General features: G+C 54.1%; 1 protein-coding gene across 1 annotated transcript in view; it reads left to right on the top strand.

The window, feature by feature from the left end:
• The window catches only part of Hmcn2 (hemicentin 2), a 155,259-nt gene that overhangs the window by 53,947 nt on the left and 75,364 nt on the right, over positions 1-25,948 (top strand). The window contains exons 20-34 of the mRNA XM_013355724.1: positions 2,583-2,695; positions 2,798-2,954; positions 4,248-4,413; positions 11,985-12,112; positions 14,005-14,259; positions 14,767-14,853; positions 16,659-16,853; positions 18,553-18,683; positions 18,879-19,026; positions 19,772-19,898; positions 20,506-20,660; positions 22,048-22,326; positions 23,774-24,052; positions 24,620-24,728; positions 24,880-25,049. Coding sequence (XP_013211178.1) covers positions 2,583-2,695; positions 2,798-2,954; positions 4,248-4,413; positions 11,985-12,112; positions 14,005-14,259; positions 14,767-14,853; positions 16,659-16,853; positions 18,553-18,683; positions 18,879-19,026; positions 19,772-19,898; positions 20,506-20,660; positions 22,048-22,326; positions 23,774-24,052; positions 24,620-24,728; positions 24,880-25,049 — 2,499 coding nt within the window. The remainder of the gene's footprint in view (positions 1-2,582; positions 2,696-2,797; positions 2,955-4,247; positions 4,414-11,984; positions 12,113-14,004; positions 14,260-14,766; positions 14,854-16,658; positions 16,854-18,552; positions 18,684-18,878; positions 19,027-19,771; positions 19,899-20,505; positions 20,661-22,047; positions 22,327-23,773; positions 24,053-24,619; positions 24,729-24,879; positions 25,050-25,948) is intronic.

The raw sequence follows: 25,948 nt of genomic DNA, 5'->3' as shown, positions 1-25,948 counted from the left end.
CCATCTCCCTCCACCACCATCCCCCTCCACCACCATCCCCCTCCACCACCTCTTCCCCCCCACTGAATTATAGATGTGCTCAGCTATGCCCAGGTTTTATGTGGGGGCTGAGGTCCTACTTCAGGAGGCCTTTAACGATCAAACCATCTCCCCAGCTCCACATCCATTAGAATAAACAAACCTGTGGTCATGTCTACTGTTGTCTTGTGTTCCTGTGACAGTATGTCATGGCTGTGCCCCTGTCACTCATGGCTTCAGGGGAATCAGTGTAGAACCTGCGGATCCCCTGTTGGGTGCGCTGTGATGGCCCTGCCCATATCCTCATCTCCCCCGTGGACTTACATCCCTTACGACATGGACACAATCAATCAATGCACTCTGCGTTTTGAGTTCTGGATAGTGGAACATTTTGAAGCAAGCTTATTTTACCCAGCTGTCCTCCTACTCGGGGTGTTGGGGTCCTCAGCTTACTAACCAAGTGCCACTGTCTCTGAGTTGAGGAGATAAATTGAGATGCGTTTGTCACTTGCATGGGATATTCTCTTTCCATGGCACTTCTTGTGTGAAACTGCGGAGGGGTGAGCAGGAAGGAGCAGGTGAGAGAGGAGAGCCAAACACATCACATCACGAGCCGGGAGTGGGGAAGCCTCAGCTTCCTGCCTCTGCAGTCACAGATTCTGCAGATCAACATTCTGCTGAAACTGGAACTGGAGCCCATGGCAGACTGCAGCTAGACACACACTAGGCTCACATGTTTCCACTTCACACACATGCACGCACGCACACACACATACACACACATACACATGCCTAGAGGTGGTATCTCTGACACTGATGTGGTCTAACCTGGTCTCTTGGCTTCATCACATCCATTCCACACACACCACTCATCTGCTGGAGCACAGGGAAGGCCTTTTCCTCCCCGATGTACTCCCTGAACCTCCCAGGCTCTGGCTTCTGGCTTCCCTCCCACCTCTTTATGAATCCAGAGGGCTCCCAGGATGCCTCTGGCACCTGTTTCTAAGTTCGTTCTGTCCTGTGAATGTTGTTTTCTGCTGTTTCTCATCAGTCTGTCCCCAACGCCATGAGCAGGGAATCAGAGTTGGTTAAGCTTGCTGGCACATCCGGGAATCCAGGGACTGAAAGATTAAGTGGTTTACACAAAGTCCTGAGCAGCGAGACTGCACAGCTGCTCCCGGCCCAGGCAGCCTGGGTCTAGATGGAGTCCGTGACCGCCAGCCATGTGGCCACAGATACTGAGCCAATTTTCTTCTCCTGTTGAACTTCTTTTAGATATCAGAGCAACAAAAGGTTGATCATTCCCAGTGTTTTCTAGTGTTGGATCCAATTGTGTAAAAGACGTTCACAGACACTACCCAGGTCGAAAACTGTCTCTTTCTGTCTCTGTCTCCCCTCCCTTCTCTCTTTAAGATGGGGTCTATGTATCCCTGGCTGGCCTGTAACTCTATGTAGACACCGCTGGCCTCGAACTCACATAGACCCACCTGGTTCTGCTTCCTGAGTGCTGGGATTCAAGGTGTGTACCACCAGCTCCTGGCTTAGAGCTTTCTCTTTTCTTTTTTCATTGTGTGGATTGTGAATGTACACTCATGAGTGTGTGTGCACTTAGAAGTCAGACGCTAATGCTGGCTATCTCCCCCCATCTCCCCACCTTGTATTTTAGGGTAGACCAGCAGCTCAGAGAGCTCCAGGGACCCTCCAAGCTCTGCCCATCCACATCATGGAACCTACCTTCTATGTGGGTGTTGGGGACTGAGCTCAGGTCCTCATGTCTATGTAGCAAGCCCTTTACAAACTGAACATCTCCCCAGCCACTTTCTTTTTTTCTTTTCTTTTTTTTCCTTATGCATCCCTCCCTCCCTCCTTCCCTTCCCTCCCCTTCCTTTCTTTCTAGTGGTAAGGGTGGAGCCCCGGGTGGTTTGCTGCCAAGTTATATCCCAATCCCTATATCTCTCACTTGTTTTAATTCTGAGATGGGGTCTCACCATATTGTCCAGGCAGTCCTGGGATTTGGGATCCTCCTGCCTCAGCCTCTCCAAAGTAGCTAGGATTACAAACCTATACCAGCAAGCCTGTACAACTAGGTTGTCATTTGGTTTGTGTGATTTTAAAAAAAGGATTCCATAGAAAAGTTGAACAGATATGCCAGAATATCCCGTGTCTTCCTTGCCCTCGCCTGCAGACTCTCTCATTATGAACAACCCTCTTCACTACTCAGAGTGACCCACACCAACAGCTGCCAAGGCCTGGAGGCCCATGGTCACAACATGTTCCCACCATGTTGGTCTCAGCTTGAGGTTTTCCATCTGTGCTCTGCACCCCCAGTCCTAACACCCAGCGACCACCAATGGTTTTAGGGTCCAGTTCTGACTTTCCTGAAATGTCAGAGTTAGAATCAGTCCCTTCCTTTGGAAGGCTGAGTACCATACCACTGTCCACACACACGGGATACACTATCCGTCCTGCTATCCAGTCATCGCTGGTAGACATGGGTTCTTCTGAGCCTTGGCCATTAGGAACACTGATTTATAATATTTTAAAAATGGGTTTCTTTATAAAAGTGCCACCTAGGATCCATCTGACCGCCACCCACCTCGTCACCAAGGAAGGAGTACCAGCCTCCCTCCCCTGCATGGCCTCAGGTGTTCCCACCCCCACCATCACCTGGACCAAGGTAGGCAGAGCCTGTAACCTTGAGAGGAAGCCAGAGATGTCAACCTGATGTATCCTGGGACAGAGTGTGAGCTCTGATGTTGTCACCATGGTTCTGTCCTAGGAAGCCAACACCCTGACTACCAGGGGTCACTACAATGTGAGCAGGGATGGTACCCTGGTCATTGTCCAGCCATCTCCTCAGGATGCAGGCGCCTATGTGTGCACAGCCACCAACAGTGTGGGCTTCTCCAGCCAGGAGATGTGGCTCTCTGTTAACAGTGAGTAGTAAGGGATCCTGATGTGAGGGCAGATCAGTGGGAATCCCCCTGGGGCTCCTCCAGCCTTCTGCGACCATCTGAGTCCCAGTATCTGCCTCTCTGCTCACCCTTGCACCCTCTGGCCTCCTCTTTTATTTTTGATGTTCAAACCTGCCTCAGGTTCTTACATGTGAGGTTTGTGTGAATGAACTTCGTGGACCAACCAACTTCTCTCATGTGTCAGACCCCAGCTGGATGAAACCACCTTGTTGTAAACTCTGGGTGGGCCATCCCCTTAGTAGCTTCCATCACTACTGGGATTAGGTAACCCATTGCAGACTGGTCAGCTGGGTCTTCATGTTTCTTGTGGACTCTAAATGCTGCCAGGACAGGAATGGAATGCCTTGGTCATTTCCTCAGACCTGGGCCTCGGGGACTGAGTCTCATTGGTTTTCGTTATATACCTTTAGATCTAGTATTTGATGTCAAAACCAACGGGGGTTTGGAGTGTAGCTCAGCTGGTAGAATGCTTGCCTACCATGCACGAGGCTCTGGGTTCCATCCCCAGCACCACATTTAGAAAAAGTCTTCCAGGTGTGGGAAAACACGGCTTTTAGTCCCAGCACTTGGGGTGCAGAGGCAGGTGGATTTCTGTGAGTTTGAAGCCAGCCTGGTCTACATAGTGAGTTCCAGGACAGCCAGGGCCACATAAGGAGACCCTGTCTTAAAAACAAAACAAAACTGGATGTGATGGTACCTACCTGTAATCCCAGTTCTTCAGGAGGTGGAGGCAGGAGGATCAGGTGTTTAAGGTCATCTTTGGCTACACAGAGCTGACGTTCAGCCTAAGCTCCATGGGAACTTACATCAAAAAGAACCAACGACAAGAGGGTTTACTGTCAGAACTAGTGATGTCGCATACACAGGAAGTCATGGTAGTATTCAGATACCCCTGCTATGTGGCTTGTTCCTACCAAGTTCCTTTAGTGTGTTTATGCTGGGCAAGCTATGGGGGTGTAGGTACGGAAGCACCTCTTCCATCAGGGGTCTCTGGTCTAACAGAGAAATGACATGCATAAGTCACTCTAAATCCCTCTTTAGTAAGGAGCCGGGGAGAGTTCATACCCCATTTTGTGGCTCATGTCCTGGGCATGAAAGGATTAGCCAATAGGGAGGAGGCAGAGCAGAGTGGTGGACGATCAATGTGGAGACAAAGCTGCGCTAGCCTTGTCTCTCCTCCCCAAGGTCAAGGTGACGCCATCCTATGCTATCTATCCTCTTGCTTCTCTTCCCCGTGTTTACTTCTCCCGACAGCCAAACCCAGGATCAAAATGAATGAGTCCCAGGCCATGGAGACTCCTCTGAGAGTCACAGTCAAGGCTGGTGAAGAGGTGACCCTGGACTGTGAGGCCCAAGGCTCTCCGACCCCACTGGTCACCTGGACCAAGGACACCCATCCTCTGCTGTCTGTCACCAACAGGTACACAGCCTTAGCACGTGGGGCTAGAAGGGGGCCAAGCTTGGCTTGGAGGAAGACTGGTCTCAAAGTGGTTGTCACCCAAGCAGGCTCATGTGACCTTAAAGACACTCAAAGGCTTCAGCAAATACGGCTTGTGACCTAGCCTACATCTTGTACACTTCACATCCTGAGCTGCAGGCTTGAGCTTGTATGTTCCAGGTACCATGGGTCACCTTGCTTCTCATTTTCCCCGTGGCCTTTGCTTTCTGAGCTACACCAAGATGCTGAGGGTTCCTGGGGTGGGGTGATGCTCTCGGGGTCCCTGGAGTAAGAAAAGCCAGAACTAGGGTGGGTGATACATCCTGGCCAAGACCCAAGCTGCCTCTACGGCTACTCTGTAGACTTGTAGCTGCATTGGTGGCTTGCCTCTGCTGCTTCTCCCTGGGGATCTTGCAAGGGACTGTTGGTGGCACAGAATGCTGGCTCAGGAGGGGCTATGGGGTGCTACTTTCAGTGAGTAAGTGTGCCTCAAATTCCTGGAGTCCTTGACCTGGGAAGGGGGAGAGGCACCATAGCTCAGGCTGTGACATCAGTCCTGGCAATGGTTTTGGGACAGTTCAGACTGAGAAGGTCTCCAGCAGCCGACTCCCACCCCCACCACCCCACGTGTCCCTTGGAACATCTGCTTGCCGAATCCTTCCAAAGCTCGCAGCCGTGTGTGCCTGAATACACAGGGAGCTCAGAAAGCTGGCCCTGGGTGGGCTCTGCAGTGTCCTCGAGCACTCCAGGGAATGAGATGATGGGGTAGCGGCACGGGAAGAGGGGGGTAGGGAGAGCCATCGCTCCCCCCGAAAGGCGAGTGTTTGCTCCTCGTGGGGTGGTGGCTGTGGCCTGTTTGTTTACGGCTTGTTACTGAAGTGGGAAGCACATTCCAGATGTTCACTCCTCCACCCTGATGCGCTAATGGATCAACAGGGAGCCGTAAATCTCCCAGGGCCTTCTGAGCAATAGTTCTCTTCCTTTGCCTTTACTGGCATCCTTCTAGAAGGTTCTCAGAGCTTCTCTCTGGATTTGGGATACTCTGGGGGTTTATCTCCAGGGGTAGTCAGTGTGCCCAGGATTGGGATGAGAAGGAAAACTCAGGCCTGGGGAGGAACTATAGATGCTCCTGGTCCTGTACTGATTTGGGGAACGCAGGTGGCCGCTGGCTGCTCTCAGCCTCTTTGATATCTGTAAAGTGGACATTCCATACATCCCATTCTCTTGTGTGAAGGGTGTGGAGGCCTGGGTATTGGAGATGGTGGAAGCCATTCGCTTTATACTTCCTGCTGCCCCTGGTCGTGAACACACTGAGGCAGCACCAGGAGCTTTTAAATGGTTGCCATCCTGGTGTCGGAAAGATGGCATAGCAGTTTAGAGCACAAACTGCTCTTCCAGAGGCCCCAAGTTCAGTTCCCAGTGCCCGGATTAGGCAGCTCACAAGCTCCTGTAACTCCAGCTCCAGGGAATCAATGGCCTCTTCTGGCACCTTTGGGCACTGCACTTGAGTGCACATCCTCACAGGGACATGGACACACACACACTAAAATTCATTTAAAAGTTGTTTTAAATGGGACCACCCTGGGCCTACGGAGATGGACCAGTGGGTAAACTGTTTGCATGAGAGCCTGAATTAATCCTTGGCACCCATGGAAAACCCAGACGTGGTGTCTGGAGATGGGAACCCAGTGCTGGGGCTGAGACAGAGACAGGGAGACCCCTGGGGTTCATTAGTCACTCAAGCTGAGTCAATGGGCTGGGCTCAGTGTCAGCTGGTTCAAAAAAATAAGGCAGAGAGTGACAGATGACGACGCTGACCTCTGGCCTCCACATGTGTGTGCACGCATTTGCACACCCACCACACATAACTCTCATCTTACCGGGCCCATTATCTTTTGAATTGGTCCCCGACTAGCTTGTGGGAGTCCCTCGTCTATGGGATAGCACATATCTTGCACTTGTCCAGTTCAGTGGGTTTTGTTTCTAGTAAATTCACAACTGTGCAGCAATCATCACGGTCAATTCTAGAGCATTTCTGCCTCTCTCTTCACCCGCTAATGACAGACAGGTGTCTGTATGTTTCTGGGCAGTCGGTTAGTGCCTCTGTTCTTTTAATTGCATTTTAAATAAGCAAGACATGTGTTTGGGGTTCTTTGGGCTTTCTTGGAGCCCAAAGCTGAGTGTGAGGCCCAAGTGCAGCCACTCACAGCATAGAGCATAGCCCCTGCCCCCACCCCACAGGCATTCAGCCACAAAATAGAACCTTGTAAGAGGCTCACACTCTCTCCCTCTGTCCTGCCTATTCTTCTTTGGCCAAGAAGCCCCAAGGCTCAGGTTTCAGACCCATTCTACAAACCAAAGGGTTCACTTCCTTCCATGAGCCGGAAGTGTCTGGCTGCCTCAGGATCCAGCAGGCCTCAGGTGGCTCCTCCTCTGTCCTCTGGTGTTCTGCCTCCCCGTGCCAAGCCTGGCCTAGGGGTCTCAGCCGCAGAGTGGTTTGGCCTTGTCTCAGCACCACTGATAAACCTGTAAGAAAGGCTGGCTGGAGTTGGCGTCAGGATAAGCTGGGCCAGTATAGCCTCTTCTATCCCAGTTTGGCCAAGAGTGGTAGGCCCAGCCAGCAGGCCACCCCGGAGCTGGGTGCGGTAAATGGCGTCATGCTGGGGCCACAGAGGAGAAGAGAGAACCAGTGACTGGGAAGGGGGGATTAGACACACAGGGACAGTACACACAGACGAACACACTCAGCTACACACAGAGACGGGACACACGCACATGTATACACACGTGCAGGTCAGGCCAGGCCACTGCTTCTCCCAAGCACCTGGAAAATAATATTCTGAACTTGGGGATGTCTCCAGCACTTCCCAAATCAGAGAGATTCCGGGAGAAAGTGGGCTCCAGGGGCTGGAGAAGCCAAGAGACCCTGACTCCCTCCTGAGTCCTCCCCTTTTCGGAGCATCTCACGCATATATACGCGTTGTTCCTATATAAATTTGGTGGGTCTGGCTTCTGCCCTTCTTGCATGGCCAAATGCCTGATCCTTCTGGTCCATCCTGCTGATGTGTCTGTACACTATCTCAGAGGCAAGTCTGCATCCAAGCCGCCCTGGAGTGACTAAGCTCCATTCCTCTGTTTGGTGCATATATTTCCCCACCAGTTTCACTGATATAAATGGGGCTGTTGGGTGTCTATTCACACGCTCCTCTCTGTCTCCTGGGTCACCTCCTTGGGGGATCAGGCCCCAGGGCAATCAGCTAAGGACAGGATTTAGGGAATGGTCTTTGGCTGTCTGCTCTCACAGTCCTGGAACTGTTGTTTTTGCGGAAGTTTCTTAGTCACCAACGCAAAAGTAAAGTAGGCTTTTCAGATTGGGACTAGCTCACACCAGCTCTGTGACAGTTCAAACTAGACACCGAAGGGCCTGGGGACTCTGCCCAGAGTAACCCAACTTGCTTGGTGAACTCAAACAAGATCCATCTCTTCTTCGGACCTCAGTCTTCCCATCTGAGATGTGAAAGGGTCCAGCGGGTGGTGATGGCCAGAGAGCATCTCTCTCCTCAGCTGGGATGCTGGGTTAGGGCGTGTTGCTAGGCAACAATGTTTAATGTTTGTTTTGGGATTCTGCTTTGGAGTGGGGGCAGCTGGAAGTGCTCCTGGCTTCTACTCCTGCTCCTGAGGCATCAAGCCAGGGACCCACACAGGGCCAGATTCCCCAATTCCAAAAGGGGAGTGGCAGCGAGGGGACACAGCAGCAGCTCCAAGCTTCCAGTTGTCACAATCTCTCTTAGTTCTCTGCCCTCTCCCTAGGACCCTGCAGGACAGACAGCCCACCCACCAATCTCTTTATGGGGCTGACTAATGAGAACCAGTGACTGAGTACAGACGGCCCAGGGGCCTGGTGTGGGGTCTCTGCCTCCATGGAGCCTCAGAGCTGGTGCTGGTGGCCAGTCTACTAGCTCCCAAGTCTGGCTGTCAACCTACATGACCAGTGGCTGCCTTTGTTAACCGAACATCAGACCCCAAACTTTTGGTCATCACATGGTGATGGGGATACCCAGTGGCAGGATCTGAGGGCCAGGTGCCACACTGTTTCCAGGCCAGCTGAGTGGCATGGACGACAGAGCTTGTCACTCTGACCTCTGCTTTGCTAAACATGGCGAGGGTGCCTGTGGGGACTCTGTCCTCAGGCCTGGCTCAGGGAGTATCAAATAAGAAGGCACCCAGCAGATGCTCCGCTGTGTGGACACATATGGGAAGCACACAACAATTGGCTGCCATTGCTGACATCAACACTAGCCCTGTTAGCATCATGAGCAGCCTAAAATCTCATTATCTGACAGCCATTGTGCAGAACCCCTTTTCCCATCTCTCCCCTCCCCGTCTCTCCAAAACCATCCTTCCCCCTTTCCTCAGTTTCTCCAGTTCCGCTTTTCTGCCTGTGACTTCCTGGTGAGGGGTTTGTGTCACTAGATTGGAAGGCTCCTCATCCTTGCCTTAGAGATACCCTGGCCCAATGGGTATGACTGCACACACCAGCACACAGTAGACATATGCTGAGAAGTGTGGACCATGGACAGAGTAGCTTCCATGTCTTCAGTCCTGCTGGGTGCTCCTTCAGTAAGGTAGAAAACGCTGTGGAATGACCTTTATAGCTAGAGGCCCCAAGGTGGCCCCTGTGGCAATGGAAGAGACCAGAGCAGACAAGGGCTAAGACTCTCAACAGTCCCAGAAGAGGAGCACAGGCTCTCCAGTCACCAGGAACCCAGGACACGCCCACTGAATGAATAAATAACAAATGAGTGAGCCTAGGTTCTGGAACTTTAGCCTGCTTGGGAGTGTCCGGGAAAGCTTCACGAAAGAGCTGGAACCATTACTGTCCAGGGCAGAGCACGGCTATATTGAGAGTGTGGGAGAGGGTACTGTGTAAGTGAAAGTTGAGGAGGGAGTGTGTGCGTGGACAGGGGGCAGCTGTAATTTGCTGCCAAATATTCATGGGCACCTACTATGTGCTAAGGATTGGAATAGAATAGGACCTGGGCACGCCTGATTCCTCCCAGAGAATGTAAGCGATCACATGTATGATAAACCCCCTGGTGGCTTTTGGGAGTTGGCTGGACAGAAGTATGGGGAACAAAGCAGGAAGGTATAAGCCGTGGATGCTCCCCACCAGGTGCACATCCCTTCAGGTGCACATCTCTCCAGGTGTATATCCCACCAGGTGCACATCCCTCCAGGTGTAAATCCCACCAAGTGTACGTCCCCCCAGGTGCACATCCCTCCAGGTGTACATCCCCCCCAGGTGCACGTCCCCCCCCCCAGGTGTACTTCCCACCGAGTGTACATCTCTCCAGGTGTACTTCCCACCAGGTGTACCTTGGTCCATCTGGAGCAGATCACTAGGCTGCTGTCCAGCCCTCTACCTGGTTGTGGGGGAGGGCCATGGGCCCTTTGCGGATCTCCCAGCCCAGCCTTCTGTCACGTGTGTATGGTTGGCCCCGCACTGCAAGGCCCCAGCCAGATGGACATAATAAACAGGAAATTCCCCTTGAGTCCAAGTGCTCTCTTGGGTGCTGCGAGGAGCCATCTGGCTGCAGAGCCTTGAAGAAATCCTCCTATTGATGGAACCCCCTTCCCCAGCAGCTCCTGGCTTGAAGAGTCTGGCATCTTGCACACCTCCTCCCTTCCCTGGCTGGGGCTTCCCTGCTGAGCTTCAGGGAAGGTGTAGGGAGGGCCTTGGGGGGAAGAGCAGGTGGAAGCTGCCTGGAACCCCCTTCCAGAACCTCCCAGCTATGTACAGCCAGCCCCAGGCCCAGGACAGTGGTTTTACCTTTTCTCTGAGCCTTGTTGGAAGTTCAAACTGGGCCACTACAAAGACATTGCTCCATGCAGGGTCTGGGTTGGGTCTCCCATTGGAGCCCCTTGGCAGACAGGCTCCTGGGGTCACAAGCTGGCTAGAGCCATGGGAGGCCACAGAATGGACTTGCCAGTCTAGGGCATGAAGGGAACCATCTTGGAGGAAGTGATGCCTGAATAATGGAGGAAGAGCAGGTGCATCCGGGCAGGCACAGAGCTGCTAGAGTGGGCTGAGTCTGAGCTCTGAGAGATGTGACAGGGCCTGGGATGAGGGTGGTGAGAGAGGAGGCCAGGGCATGCCCTGCAAAGATCACTCCAGGCCAAGGCAGTGTGCTTGAGTTTTGTTCCTGGAGCTTGATGCGGCCACGCCAGCACTCAAGCAAACACCCACTCTTCCGGGCAGACCCAGCTGCCCTCAGCCTGCAAGTGTAAGCTTGCTTAGCTGAATCGTGGGTCCACAATTCTTCAGTTCTTTCTTGTGATGAAAATGAGCGTGCACCACACCAACTCCCCTCCCCCATGCTGACAATGTCTGCAGGAAATGACCTGTGATTGGTTACAAGAAAGGCAGGGTGCTGGGGGCCTGGAATGTAGTTCAGTTGGTAGAGTGCTTGTGTGAGCTTATGTATCACCCAAAGCTGTGAACAATGCCTGCTGCATACTTGGACCAGCTAGAATGGTTCTAGGTAGGCGGCTATCACTGTACTTTACCGATGGGTGGAGAGAGGCAAAGCCAGTGCTGACAGCCTGGGTGTGGTTGGAAACCATGCACCCTGGCAGCTGCATGGAGGGAAGTGGGGGCTCAGGGATGGCTCCCAAGGATCCTGCCAGGGGCCTTGTGATGCCATTTTGCAGGGGTGGATGCTCAGTCTCAGTAGCAAGGGGACGGGGAACCAAGCTGACACCCATCCGAAGAGCTCAGGCCAGCTCTAGCTTGACAATTGACCTTGGGGTCCTCCGCCCCTGTTCTGGACACTTGTTCCTAGGCTAGTCAGGGCCACAGGCTGCAGCCGTCATTTCTTGGAGCCAACACATATGGAGTTGACATCATGTCTGCAGGGCCCCTTGGGGTCCATCCCAGCTGCTGGAGTCTGGCTAGGGTCCTGTAACCTTGGGAGGAGGGACCAGTAAGGTGGGCCAGATCTGAGGGAAGGTCTGCAAAGTTTCTTCTCATGGGTCTTCAAGATGTATTTGGTCAGTAACTCCCCAAGGGGCCTGGGTTTGAGCTCAGGAGAGCCTAGGGACTCAGACACTGAGGGCTTAGGGCTGGGGGACTTTTCTCTGGAAGTGGAGGCTCTAGCCTCCTGACAAAGATATGCTGAGGACCAGGGGCATTGCTGCCAGCCATAGTGTAACATGGAGGGGGTTGCTGAGCCAGAGCCCCAGGGATGCAGGCCCATTTTATAGATGAGGAAATGGAAACCCGGAGAAGCAACAGTTTGTGTCCTTGATCACACAGCTATGCAGGCTGGGAGTGTGGCTTGAAACCAACGACCTCTTTATAGGTCCTGCACTGAGAGGACTTGACCTTGGCTTTTTGGGGCAGGGCAGGGGCTGGAGTCAAGGCCTGAAGGTAGATGCTACCTCAGTCTGGGAAGGCTGCCTGGGGGAGGCAACTGGATCCTTGGAGGTGGATCCTCAAGCCTTTCTCTGGTCAGGGTGGAGTAAGATTTCCCTGGTGTTCCCCTCTCCCATAGATACGATCTCCTCCCATCTGGCTCCCTGCGCCTGGCCCAGACGCAGGTGGATGACAATGGCCACTATGAGTGTACAGCCAGCAACCCCGCAGGGGCCACATCTCGCCACTACACCCTCAAGGTTCAAGGTAGGGCCCCCTGGTGGCTGTCTCTCGCTCCATCCATCATCCCCCTGTCTTGCTTTTCCCTCCAGGTTCTCTCAGGCTCTACAATACCAGACCAGCCATCCCTCTTCCTGGCTCTGGGTCTGGGGAGGCTGTTGAGGCCCACCACCAACAGCATCCAGTGGGGACCAAGAGTAGGGAGACATAGGAAGCAGTGGTTCCAAGGATCTCTTTGTTCGGCTGAAGTCACACAACTTGGGAGCCCGGCTGTAGCTTTGCAAAGGCTCATGGGGCTAAAGGCTCTTCCTGCCAGGAGAACCTTCCTTCCAAACCACTCTGCTTCAGCAAGATACCTATGTCCCCATAATAGACCCGCTGATGTTTGTGGGGGCTCCTGTTTCCCAGGCACCCACTGTGGTGCTGGTCCCTAGCACACTTAGGGGGGCCCTCAAAACATTTTTAAAAAGTCATCCCATGTCCGTCACATCCCAGAGCCCCGGGGAAACCCTAAAACAGAACCAAGCATGCCCCAGTTCACCTGCTACTCTCGTGGGACCCACAAGGGGAGGGTAGACAGATAATGATGTTCCGCATTGTTGCTCGTGACTTGAAATCCGTGTTTGAAGGCTGCGGGTAATGGGGAACAGCTGCGAGTACTCACTCATCTGTGTCCCTCACGCTCCAGCTGGACGGCTAGACACATCATCTGTCCTCCCAACCAAGCGTCCCCAACCCTTCACAGATGCGTGCCGGCCCTGCCCGAGCCAGCATCCCATTTTACAGACAGATAGGCTGAGGCCTGGGCTGGGGGCGTGGAAAGAGAAGATTTGCCCTGGCCAATGAGAGGAAGGTGGGGGTGGAAGTGAAAGCAGATACGGAAGCGGCTTAGCCGAGCTTGAGTCTCGGCGTTGCTCCAGCTCTCTGTGTGGCCTTAGACCTGCTATTTGCTCTCCCTGAACCTTGTGGAGTGGGCCTCCAACAATGCCCGACCCAAGCCGTCAGAAGGGCTCAGAGCAGTGCAGACTGAGATGTGGCAAAGATGGTGGGTGTGGCACAGTGGTTGCGGCACAGACAACTCCACGCTCCTGCATCCTCCCAAGCACCTCCAGGCAGCATATCAGGGGCTAGGTTCCGATGCCTGGGCTACGCTCTGACTGTGCCTTAGAGACTGGGACAATATCAGAGTCCCTCAGCTTGCCTGATGGCCCAGAAGAGCAGTGTGGCCTGGGTTCTATGGACGCTCCTGGCCTGCACAGGCTGGGCCTTCTGGAAGCAGTCTGGACTCTCAGACCCAGGGCTGCGGTATCCACCTAACTCCATCCGGAAGAGGAGGAAAAAAAAATCTTTATATGCCTCAGTTTCCCCATCTTCAAACTGGGTGTGACATTCTCCACCCTGCAGGAGGACTCACGGGCGGAGTGTGGGAAAATGGCTGGAAAATACAAACACAGCCCATAGGTGTGGCTGGGGGGGGACTGGGGGTGGGTGCTCGCTCCAAGGGGAAAATGAGGCTGAGCTGGAGCCAAGGACCACAGTGTGGGGGAGGAAACAGAGCTGAGATTGTGTAGCTACTCTGAGTGCACGGCTCCCACCCGGCTCAGCTGTTCTGCCTCCCGTGCCTCAGTTTCCCTATATGCCCAGCAGGTGGTACTTCTCAAGGGCACAGGGGATTGATGCATTGAGTGCATTCACGTGTCCAGGTGGAAGCTGGATTCTGCTCTTTCAGGGTGTGGGGAAGCAAGGCCACACGGTCCACAGCTCTTGCTTGGGCGATGAGGAGGATGGTCTGCCTTAGGTCTCCCCACCCCCCGTGATGATTTTGCTGCCTGCTGATACCAAGGTTGTAGCATGGGCTGGGACTCTAAGACCTCTAACTCTGCAGCCTACCATGATGCTCATCCTTGGAACCCTTCCAGTTCCCCCTCAGGTGCAGCCCGGCCCTCGAGTCCTGAAGGTGCTGGCGGGAGAAGCCCTTGATTTGAACTGTGCGGCCGAGGGCAACCCAGAACCCCAGCTGAGCTGGTTCAAGGATGGGATGGCCCTGAGGGGCGAGGGACCCCAGGGCTCTGTCCACTTTGCTGCTGTCCAGACCTCTGATGCTGGGCTGTACCACTGTGAGGCCTCCAGCATCGCTGGCACCGACACCTGGAACCTGGAGCTTCATGTGCTGGGTGAGTCCCCGAGCTCCAACATGGGTCCACCATACCTTCCCTCCTGCTGCCGTGGCCCACACCCCTGAGATGCTCTCCTGAGGCACCATGTAGGCTCCCTGATTTGCACAGATGACCTGTGGCCTGTGACCCTAGGGGCCTTGTGCAAAATCCCTGTGGGACTGTGGTCAGGGATCGGGTGTCTGACTCGGCTCTCTGGTTTACTACATGGACAACTCTGGCCAGATTTTCACCTGCAAGGGGATCCAGTGATAGGCAAGGCCACAGAATATTCCAGATCAGTACTAGCATTGCCACTGTCGGGAAGTAGAAGAAAGATGCTGTCGGGAGGACACTGACATGACCCTATCACACTCCTTGTGTTCGAGGCACAGGTCCAGCCTCTGATGCAGGACTCTCTGGGACGCTGGGGACTGGGGTTCTGGGAGGAGATCCGCTCTCCCCATCTCTTACTGAAAAGGATTGCTAGACCTAAGGGTTATGGACTTGCCTTGCTACCTCCCACAGAGCCACCACACTGGGGGGCTGACGAGACCGAGGGCCTACTGGAGCGAGTGGCGGGAGAGAATGCCAGTCTGCGGTGCCCTGCCCGAGGTGAGGTCGAGCCCAGTGTGGGGCTAGGAAGCAAGCGCTGGCCAGGCTTCCAGGAATTTGATTATTCGGTGACTTCCTTGGATTATGGGGGTTATGGAATCACAACGACAACTCTATAGGATGGGTTTTGCCATTAGTTTCTCTTTGTTAGGGTTATCTGGTCCCAGAGAGGTTAAGCAATTTGCATAATGACACACAGCCAATGCATGACTCAGTATGGTCTGGTCTGACTTCCAGTCTGTCTGTCTATGAATCCCCTATAGCATCTGGAAAAGTGACAGCTGGGGCTAAGGGCAGCTCTTGGGTCCTTTTGGATTGATTGTGGGGTTACCATATTTCCCCATGCTTTCCCATAGTGGGCCCAGCAAGTCAGCCTTTTCTGGGTTTGCTTTGGGATGGCAACGCGGGTGAGGGTCCACTTGTCTCCTCAGGGCCAGCTGTCGAGACAGAGCCCGGCTTCGGCCCTTCCTGGAGGTTTTCATTCCCTTTTGAGCCACAGTCTCCTCATTTGCATGGTGGGAGCACTGCTGTGAGGTCTCAAGGCGGGAGGTGTGAGTCAAGGCTCCCAGACCCGTGCCTGGCGCCCACACTATCCTCCAAAGACCTCACTGCCCCAGGACCCACCTTCTTGGGCTTGTCTGTGGCTGGTGGGTAAAATGAACCATCTCCACCACAGTTGGTCGGTGTCCTCACAGGCCAAGGATCTGAGGAGCAAGAGGTGGGTAAAGAAGGCAGCAGAAGCAAAGATGGCAGGAGACATCGCCAAAGATGGCAGCAGCTTCATTGCCAGCAGCAGGGCACCTGGGAGATCCCTGAATAGCCAGCCCTAAGGAGACAGGCAGGAGAGGGGTTCAAGAGCAGGTGGGAGCTGGGAGCCTTGATCATAGTGCCACCTAGTGTTGCGCTCTAGAAACAGCAGGCAGGAACACAGTCATGGCAAGCCATCAAACTCAGCCTGCTTGCTACCTTCAAGCTGTCCCACAGTATCCACACAGATCTCTCCCACATTTATCCTTGAACCATCAGAGCCAGATTTCGGCATCACCAGCCTCACCCAAGGCTCTCGGTAATGCATCCTCTCTGGGATCGTCCACCCCAGGTTATATTTGGCACTTCCCCCAAAGGTACACAGCGGTGGGCATAGCCCAAGAGTCTGGCACAAGGAAGTCCTTGGGATACTCAGGGACATCATCACCTCTCCTCCGTGGCTGGGGTGTGTTACCAGAGTGTGGCTGCCCTAAGTTTGGTCACGCTGTGAAGGGAGGGACAGGACAGGAAGAGTCAACATCTCCCACTGCCTATGCCCGGCTCCATAGGCAGAGTTTGGCATGCTGAGCACAGCAGGCTTGTTCATTCATGGAGTACCCAGTATGTAAGGGCTGTGCTGGTAGCTGGGGTGCAGCAGTGACCAGGGAAGCCCCTGATCCTCAAGGGGGATGACGCTGAGCAGTAAAAGCCCATTGACAGTAGTGTTCTGTGGAATATTTCAAAGTCAGAGCTGGCAAAGAAAGGAGAGTCCAGGACTGGCAGTAGGTATGTGGGAAGGGCCCCTGGGACCTCCCTGAGAATCAGAAAATGGGTTTTGTCCTTGTGCCTATGGATGCTCAGTATTGTATGGGGACAGGGGACAAATACTGCTAATCTGAGGTGGCTCCTCCTCCTCCTCCTGGCCTGGGGGTGACGGAGTCTGAGACCACCCACCATGAGGGTCAGCAACATGTACAAAGGGGATGTGATGGGACAGTGCTGGCATGGAGGGGCAGTGTGTGACATTTTTTGGCTGATGATTCTGCATACCCTGCCAGGGACACCAAAGCCACAAATCACATGGCGGAGGGGCCCATCCTCAGAGCCTCTGAATGGCCGGGAAGATGTAGCAGTGTTGGATGAAGGGTCACTGTTCCTGTCCTCAGTGTCTCTTGCCGACAGCGGAGAGTATGAGTGCCAGGCCACCAATGAGGTGGGCTCTGCGTCCAGGAGAGCCAAGCTGGTGGTCTATGGTAAGCCGAGGCCTTAGAGGTGGGGGCTGGGAGCAGGCTTGTATCTGCCTCCCCTATGGAGACCCACAATGATGCCTGGGCCCCAGGGCCCAAATGCTTTCTACAAGGGATGCTATGAACACTTGATCTCTGTCCCCAGAGGCCAGGAAGGATTGGGGCTTGAGAGTATTGCACAGGGCACCCCATTTCACCAGGTACATCTGTAGGGACAGTGTAGGTGTCTGAGGTGACCTGAGATGACAGCTCAGTCAGTGAAGCACTTGCCATGCAACCGTGACAACCTGAGTTTTGTACCAGGCTTTTTTTTTTTTTGCACCACCAACCAGCTCCCAAATCATGACACGGAGACTTATTACTAATTACGAATGCTTGGCCTAGCTTAGGCATGTTTCTGGCTAGCTCTTTTAACTTAGATTAACCTGGTTCTCCTTATCTACCTTTTGCCCTGGGGATTATTCCCTTTCTTTTTTCTGTATATCTTACTGCTTCCCTATGACCAGCTGGCTGGCATCGGTCTCACTTCTTGCCCCAGGCATGTCCCTTGTTCTCTCCTCCTTCTTTTTCTCTTCCTGTTCTTTCTGGACATAGATTTCTCCTCCTATTTATTCTGCCTGCTGGCCCCGCCTATCCTTCTCCTGCCTAGGTATTGCCACTCAGCTCTTTATCAGTCAGGTGCCTTAGGCAGCAAGGGGAGACAGATGCAACATATCTTTACATAATTAAACAAATGCAGCATGAACAAAGTAACACGCCCTCACACTGATAAAGTAATAAAAAACGTAACTCATCTTTGTCCAGCTAAAATAATACCTCACAACAGAGTCTGAGCTCTAGGACCCATGTAAAATGCTGGGCACTGCAGTGTGCCCCTGTTCTGGGGAAAGATAGGAGATGCCCAGGAACTGGTCAGCCAGGCTACTCTATGTTGTATGCTCTTAATCCCAGGGAGTGATCCTGTCACACAGAAGGTAGATGGCACCTGAGGAATGACATCCCTGATTGTTCTCTGTCCTTCACATGTGCATGCATGCGCACACACACACTCATACATACACACGCACACAAAGTTAATAAAATAAACATGCATGATAGTGTGCAGAGCTCTGGCCCACCCCATGAGCTGAGGCTCGTGTACCATCCATCTTTCACCAGCAACAAGCGCTCCTACCCCTGCAGCCAGGGAGCCCAGTGCAGAGTTAGCCCCTGTCCACAAGGACAGGACAAGCTGGGAGCGCTCCCTGCTGCTGCTGGGATGAGCTGGCCCTCTTGGTCTGAAATGCGCTTGTTCCCAGTCTGCTGTACAATGATTTCCCTGAGAGGATGCCTATAGACACAAGGGAGCCAACCTTAGTGAGTCTCACTTGGGGCTTCCCAGGTGTGACACCTGGTCGCAGGGAGAACTGGATGTGTCCAGGAACCCCGCCTCTCAAACTGGTGTCAGAGTACATATCTGTTCCCAGTGGGGAAGGGGCTGTGCTGGTCCCTGAGCAAAGCTGCTGTGACCACATGAGGTATGTAGTGCCCTTGTGGTCAGATGAGGCACCAACACAGATGAAAGATGGTGGGTCCTCAGGGGTCTCAGTGGTAGGCTGATAACAGGCTTGAGGACCTGGGGTGGAGTGGGACATGGGTGGCCTGTTCTAGCTGACAAGCTCGGCCAAAGTGGGAGCTGCCCTTCTGCTTTTCCTTGCTCTCCAAGTACCCCCCAGCATCCGGGAAGAGGGGCGCATGACCAACGTGTCGGGATTGGCTGGGCAGCCTCTGACACTGGAGTGTGACGCAAATGGCTTTCCAGTCCCAGAGGTGGTGTGGCTCAAGGATGGGCATTTGGTGGGTATCTCTAGGGGAGGTTGGGATGGGGGGGTTCTGTGTGTGCTCAGAGAGGTGGCATAGGGAGGTATGTGACATATCTTTGGGGATACCTGGGTTTAGAGGCAGGGGGGAACTGGACTCTGGTCACCTCAGCTCCACTAGCCTCTGTTCCCTCCTTGCTCATACTCCCTCCCTCTGAACTCTTGTCCTCAGATCCCAGAGGCAGGTGACCATCACCTCCTGGATGGTGCCCACTCCCTCTACTTCCCCAGGATCCAGGAGAGTGATTCTGGCCTCTATACCTGCCGGGCTGAGAACCAGGCCGGGAGCGCCCAGAGGGACTTCAGTCTTGCTGTGTTCAGTGAGTGAGGACCACACTCCCAAACATGTGTCAGGGGACAGCAAGGGTCACAAAGGGGCCACCACAAGCCTAGACCATCTCCTTAGGAGCCTACAGAGCACACCACCCAGAGAACAGTCACATGGTTAAGGGCAGTGACTTCTGGGTAGTTTTAGTTGCTGAAAAATCTGACGAAAGCAACTTAAGGGGTGAAGGGTTTATCTGGGCCATAGTTCAAATGTTGGTCTGCCATGAGGATGGGGTGTCACAGCCATGACGATGGGGTGTCACAGCCACCATGACGGGGTGTCACGGCAACGATGATGGGGTGTCACAGTCACGGGAGCCTGAAGTGACTGGTCTGTCACATCCACAGTAGGGAAGCAGAGAGATGAATGTTGGCACTCAGTTAGATTTGTACTTGTTATGCAATCCAGGACCCCAGCTTATAGGAGGTGGCACCTACATTTAGGAAGTCTTCAGTTAACCCAGTCCAGAAAATCCCTCACAGACACAGTCAGATTAGTTTCCAAATCTCTTGTTCTAAATCTCATCTAGTCGGCAAGATTTACCATCACACATGTGCCCCACAGTGGCAGTCCAGGCTGCTGCTAACTTGGGGGCCGGGGCTCATCCAGCAATGTCTGGGGAGCTTCTTGGGAGGGTAGGGTGTGCAGGCCAGGGGGCCATCATGAGAAAGGTCCTGTGGTCAGTCAGGGGTGTGGAGGCTGAGCCATCCCTCTTCTATCTCCCTTCTCTCCCCTAGTCCCTCCTTCCTTGCTGGGAGCTGGGACTGCTCAGGAGGTGCTGGGCCTGGCTGGTGCTGATGTGGAACTGGAGTGTCAGACCTCAGGGGTCCCCACACCCCAGGTGGAGTGGACCAAGGATGGGCAGTGAGTGACCCTCTCAATGGATCATGTGGGTGCTGGGGACGGGGTTGGAGAAGCCTGAGATTGTCCAATGGGTGTGACATGTGCTACCCAGCACTGGGTGGAAGGAGGCGTCGGTGTCTCTCACCCCTGGGTGGTTGCCAGGAGACCCCGTTCTCACTTTGGTAACATCTTGCCTTGGCTCTGTCAATTCTTTAATTTCCCTCATTCTGGGGATGAGAGGCCCACGGAAAAGCTGCGTAGTGTACATCTAACTATTTAAAAGCAGCTATTGAGTTCACAGCACCGCGCAGCTGTGCCACCATCTAATTCCAGAACGTTCAGCAGCCACCAAACCCAAATGTTCTCCGGAGCCGAGTCAGCCGATGCGTGCACAGCCGTGTCGTCTGGCCCCTTCATTTAGCAGAACGGTTGGGAGAGGCGCTCTCTTTGCAGCCAGTGTCAGAAACTCATTTCTTTTCAAGGCTGAGTGCTAAGCCACAGAAGGGAAGGCCCACACCCTGTTCCTCCTCTCGTGGGCACCCAGGGAGTGCCGTTCTTATCTCAAGCTGTCGTCCCTTTGAGCAGCTGCCCCGCAGACACCCTGGCCTGATCAATGGCTTCTCTCCAGGCCCATTCTTCCAGAGGACCCTCACACCCTGCTCCAGGAGGATGGCCAGGTTCTCAGAATTATCAGCAGTCACCTGGGTGATGAAGGGCAGTACCAGTGTGTGGCCTTCAGCCCAGCCGGCCAGCAGGCCAAGGACTTTCAGCTCAGCATCCACTGTGAGTTCAGTGCCTCCCGGCCCCTCCCACTGCTACCTGGGAAGGGGAGCAAGGGCGTTAGCAGGAGCCAAGGGCACGTGGTCCCATATTTCCCCAAACTATCACTTCACATCCTCACCACTTCTGCTGCGTGTTGGATGATGGTTTCTTTGGCTTTTTCTTTACATCAGTTGCTCTTGTTTACATTGGAAGTGATAAAAGGCAATTTAGTATCTCAAGTATAAGGAGGAAGCCAGTATAGGGTGCATTCGTGGAAGGAACAGGAAAAACTGGTACAGCCAGGGCCCGGGGCATAGCTCAGCGGATGAATCCCTTGCCTGGCATGTAGAAAGCCCTTAGCACTGCAGAACTGTACCAACAAACATCCAAAGAGTTGATCTTCCTGGTAGCTCAGCAGTGGGCACAGCCTGCACCCATGCCCCGTGCTAACAGCGGGAGTTGAGGGCTTGGGGAGAAGGCTCACCTGGCAAATTCCCAGCACGTGTGTAAAAATCTAGACATGGTGGCCACATGCCTGTGCTGCGTGGCCCTCCAAGATGGTCACCTCACCTGGACAGTCACTGGGGAGCACTGGGGAGGCTGAGACTCTTGGGGCTCTCTGGCCAGCTAGTCTAGCAGAACTGTTGAGTTCCAGATTCAGTGTTACAGGAAGTAAGGGGCAGAGTCTAATAGAGGAAGACACCAGATGTCAACCTCTGACCTTTGTGTGTGTGTACACCCATGTGCACATGTTCACACCCATCTGAACATGTGTATGCGCGCGCACGTGTGTGTACATGTGTGTGTGTGTGTGTGTGTGTGCGCGTGCGTGCGTGTGGACTACATCTCCACATCACCATGCCCAAATAAACAAATAAAATAAATTTTAAAATGAGAGCTGAGTAGAGAGGGACAGACAGGTTGTGACACATTGGCCTCAGACGGAGCCTCTTGTCACTGCCCTCAGGGGACAGAGTTAGGAGGGCATGGTTCTGGGAGGCAGGGTGATGTCACACTGTATCCATGTGCCTCGGTCATCGACCTGGGTGCCAGTTGTGAGTGCCCTGCCCTAGGGGAAGCCCTGATCAAGTTCCTCCACAGATGGGGACCCCGAGGCCCAGAGAGGGGACAGGACCTACCCCAGGTCATACAGTGAGTTAGAGGAACTGTGGGCTCCAGAACCCAAGCCTGTGGCCCTCTCCCCACCTGCACCGTCCCCACCCCTAGTGACTGGGTTTGCTTCCCACACTGGCATGTCCCTGAACTGGCCTCTTCTGTTTGTGTCTCAGACCCTTTCCCTCTCCCTCATGCCTGCCAGTCCTTACGGCCTGTGATGTGTGCATGCGGTTCAAGGGACACCAGAGACTGACTCAATTTGTGACCACTTCATGCTCCTCTCTGTCCCCAGCACCTCCCACTATCTGGGGCTCTAATGAGACAGGAGAGGTGACTGTCCTGGAGGGCCACACGGCACAGCTCCTCTGTGAGGCCCGAGGAATGCCAGCCCCTGACATCATCTGGCACAAGGATGGGACCCTGCTGGCCCCCAGCTCCGAAGTCGTTTACAGCAAGGGTGGCCGGCAGCTGCAGCTGGTGAAGGCCCAGCGTTCCGACGCTGGCCTCTATACTTGCCAGGCCAGCAACCCTGCAGGGGTCACCAAGAAATCCACCAGGCTAGAGGTTTATGGTAAGCAACCAGGGGCTTGCAGCAGTGGGCAGCTGGTGTGGGAAGTTGAGGTGACTTCTGCCTGTCTCTGAAGGTCAGTGAGAGAGGTAGCCACTTGGAGTGTGCGAAGGCAAATAGGTGATTCAAGGGCAGGGTTCATTTGGGCCTGCTGCCTTTTCTTTCCTGCACAGATGAGGAAACTGAGGCTGGAGGCAGGGCCTGGGTAGGAGTCCTGCAGAGTCTAGCTCCTCCTGGAAGACTGTGAAACCCCCACTCCTCACTAAATTTCCCAGGGTGGCATGAAGATTGCTGCTTTAACTGTGTGTAGCTTAGGGCTTAGAGGGAGGTCCAGGGCCTGTGGCTGATATGCAGTAGAATCAGCTACCAAAGTATTTTTGACCTCTTGTGTTCCCATGGGATGGAGAAGCTTGCCCAACTCATACCTCAGGGATACATGGGCCCTGTCCCTCCTTGGGAGGGTCTGATGTCACATCTATGAATTTGCAATCCTGAAGAGTGGGCTGAGAAAAAATGGAAGAGCCCTCACCAGGCATTGGTGACACACCTTTAATCTCAGCACTCGGGAGGCAGAGGCAGGTGAATCTCTGTGAGTTTGGGGCTAGCCTGGTCTACAGAGTGAGTTTCAGGACAGCCAGGGCTGTTACACAGTAAAACAATGTTTCAAAACACTGTCTCTGCTTCTGGGTCAGGCAGAGCAGGGTGCTCTGGGGAGTCCGGAAACAGTCTGAGGACCAGCAGGAGTTATTTGTACCCTGGTAAAGTCGGCAAAGGTGCTCTGATCACATAGGTGCAGAGGGCTTGGGTGCCGGAGTCTGGAGGCAATGAGCCGAGGAAACGGTGGGCCCACGGTAGCACCTGCCACCAGGGACTCCCAAGAGGCTCTGACACCTCTGGAATAGAATAAAAACTGCATGCCTATTACCTTTTCCAAGAGCCTCAGAACCCTAGTAAGGTTTTAAGCATCTTGGGTCCCAGTTCATGATGGCATAGTATTACCTGGTGGTCATTCTATCGGCTCTACAAGTCAGAGCCTGAGGGACACGTTCCCCACACCCCTTGGGCTTGGCCGCCATGATCTCTGAAAACACTTCAAATGTCAGGAGTCCCAAAGCCATACCTCGTGGCTCAGATCTGCCTTAGCCATCTGCCGTTTCACTCTCGGGGTGAGGAGACTCCCAGAGATGGTGGCCTTGTCTGGAGTCCTGGAGATCCGTCCCTGTTTAACAGACAGGCTGGTGTTCTCCTGGTGACAAGCTTTCTGGGTGATAGCGGGAGCAGAAGAGATGCAAGCAGGGGTGGGGAGGGGACTCAGGGCCTGAGGGATGAGGCTCTTCCAGTGAGGGTCTGAGAGAGGCTGTGTAGAAGAGACTGTGTCCAGCCAATAGAAGGAGGCTGGGGAGCCTGACTGTAACTGTTGATCCTCGAGACGGCCCTGTTTCTTCCTTAGTTTCACCTACCATCGAGGGTGCTGATGGAGGGCCGTACCTGGTGCAGGCCGTGGCTGGGAGGCCCATGGCTCTGGAGTGTGTGAGCAGAGGCCATCCACCCCCTACCATCTCCTGGCAGCACGAAGGGCTGCCAGTGATGGACAGCAACGGGACATGGCTGGAGGCAGGCGGTGCCCTGCAGCTGGAAAGCCCAGGCGAGGCATCCAGTGGTCTCTACAGCTGTGTGGCCAGCAGCCCTGCCGGAGAGGCTGTGCTGCAGTACTCCGTGGAGGTGCAGGGTGAGCCAGCTGCAGAGAGGTCTCCTCCCACGCCCACTCCATGCTTAGTCCCAGAGGAGGTGGAGGGTGGCAGGGAAGTCATATGTACCCTCTTCCTGTGTGCCATGGGTGGACAATGAGACCTGGGAACACGCAGTGGGAGAGACAAGGTTGAGCTACGGGGTCCTGATCTTCACTCTCACCCACGGTCCAGGACTAGCCTCTCCGGGAAGGATGATGCTCCATCTTCTGTCCACAGAATAGGCATGGTCCAGGGCCTGTGAGAGCTGAAGCTGGGAGTGGGTGAGAGTCCTGCTCTGCAGACACTCAGTTCCTCCTTCCCAGACATGGCTCTGTGTGGACAAAAGACAGAGAGCAGACTACAAGGCAGACAGGACTCCAGGCCACTGAGAACAGACATGAAATAAATGGTCTCTGGGGAGGCCATAGAGGCCCCTCTTACAGTCTTTACTGCTCCTGGAAGGTCTCCTGGGGGAGCATTTGAGGGGAACTAAAAGGCACTGGGGCCTTGGCAGAACTTAAGGCCAGGATGAGCTCCAGCCATCCAACAGCATGCCCTGCCCACAGTGCCCCCACAGCTGCTGGTGGCTGAAGGCAAGGGTCAGGTGACTGCCGTCGTGGGACAATCTTTGGATCTTCCGTGCCAGGCATCAGGTTCTCCAGTGCCTACCATCCAGTATGTGTGAAACTGGCCGGGGTGGGGACAGGCAGAATGTGGGCTGTGGGAAAGGGAGGGTGACAGGGAAGCCATTCAGGAGGCGTAAACACGGTCATGAACCCATGGGAGGGAGGCCGCAAGGTGACTTGACCCCCTCTCCGTCCGGCAGGTGGCTGCAGAATGGCCGCCCAGCTGAGGATCTGGCTGGAGTGCAGCTGGCCTCCCAGGGGACTGTATTGCACATCAGCCGTGTGGAGCAGGCTCACTCAGGCCTCTTTGCCTGCCAGGCCACCAATGAGGCAGGGACATCTGGGGCCGAGGTGGAGGTCTCTGTGCATGGTGAGCAGGTCCCTGGAGTGGGGACTCTGAGGCAGTGGGAGACCTGAGACAGTGGGGGTGGTAGAGCTGGGAATGACATGGGTCCTGTCTTCTCTGTGTTGACTTCTAGGCTGGACTTCCAAAGACGAGGGTGGGAGAGGCTTGTCTTAGCTGCCTACCACACTTGCTGTCTAGCTGCCTGGGGGCTTCCCAGCCTCCGGCCTCCACTCTCATCCGGTTGGGCACATCTAACCTTATTTAAATCTTCAATAAGTGTCACTGTCCCGCCTCTGAGTCTGCCTAGTTCCTCCTTGTCTTTCAGGTCTGCCCTTCCCTCCAGGAAGCTTTCTTGATTCGGCCTCACTGTTCAGTCTCTCGTGGCTACTGCCGACCACTCTACTTCTCTGGAGTGACTTAACTGTCCCTCTCTATGCCAGCTCTGTGGCTCTGGGACCTCCAAAAGGGCAGCATGGTGGTCTCCTTTATTTTATGTGGGGCCTACAGCTGTTTTGGTCATAGGATGGACACTAAACACTCTTGTGCACACACACGATAGGTGGATAGGTGCATAGAATGGATAACTGGATGGATGGCTGATTGGATGTACGGATAGGCAGTTAGGTGGTCGGCAAGATGGATGGGTGGGTGGTTTAGCTGGTGAATGCATGGGCTAGATGGATGGGGAGGTGGATTAGTGGGTGAGTAGGTAGACGGATGGATGGACAGGTAGGTGAATGGATGGGTGTGTGGATGGATGTATCAATGGATGTGTGGTAAGATGAATGAATGGATGGATGGAGGGTACGTGGATAGATGGATGTGAGGATGGATAGATGGATGGATGGATGGATGGATGGATGGATGGATGGATGGATGGATGGTGCATGGGTAGATGAATGTGTGGATGTGTGGATGGATGG

The sequence above is a fragment of the Microtus ochrogaster genome, chromosome 4 (assembly GCF_000317375.1).
Source record: "Microtus ochrogaster isolate Prairie Vole_2 chromosome 4, MicOch1.0, whole genome shotgun sequence".
Classification (NCBI taxonomy): Eukaryota; Metazoa; Chordata; class Mammalia; order Rodentia; family Cricetidae; genus Microtus; species Microtus ochrogaster.
The sequence above is the reverse complement of the archived record's forward strand: the minus strand, read 5'-3'. Positions and strand labels throughout refer to the sequence as shown.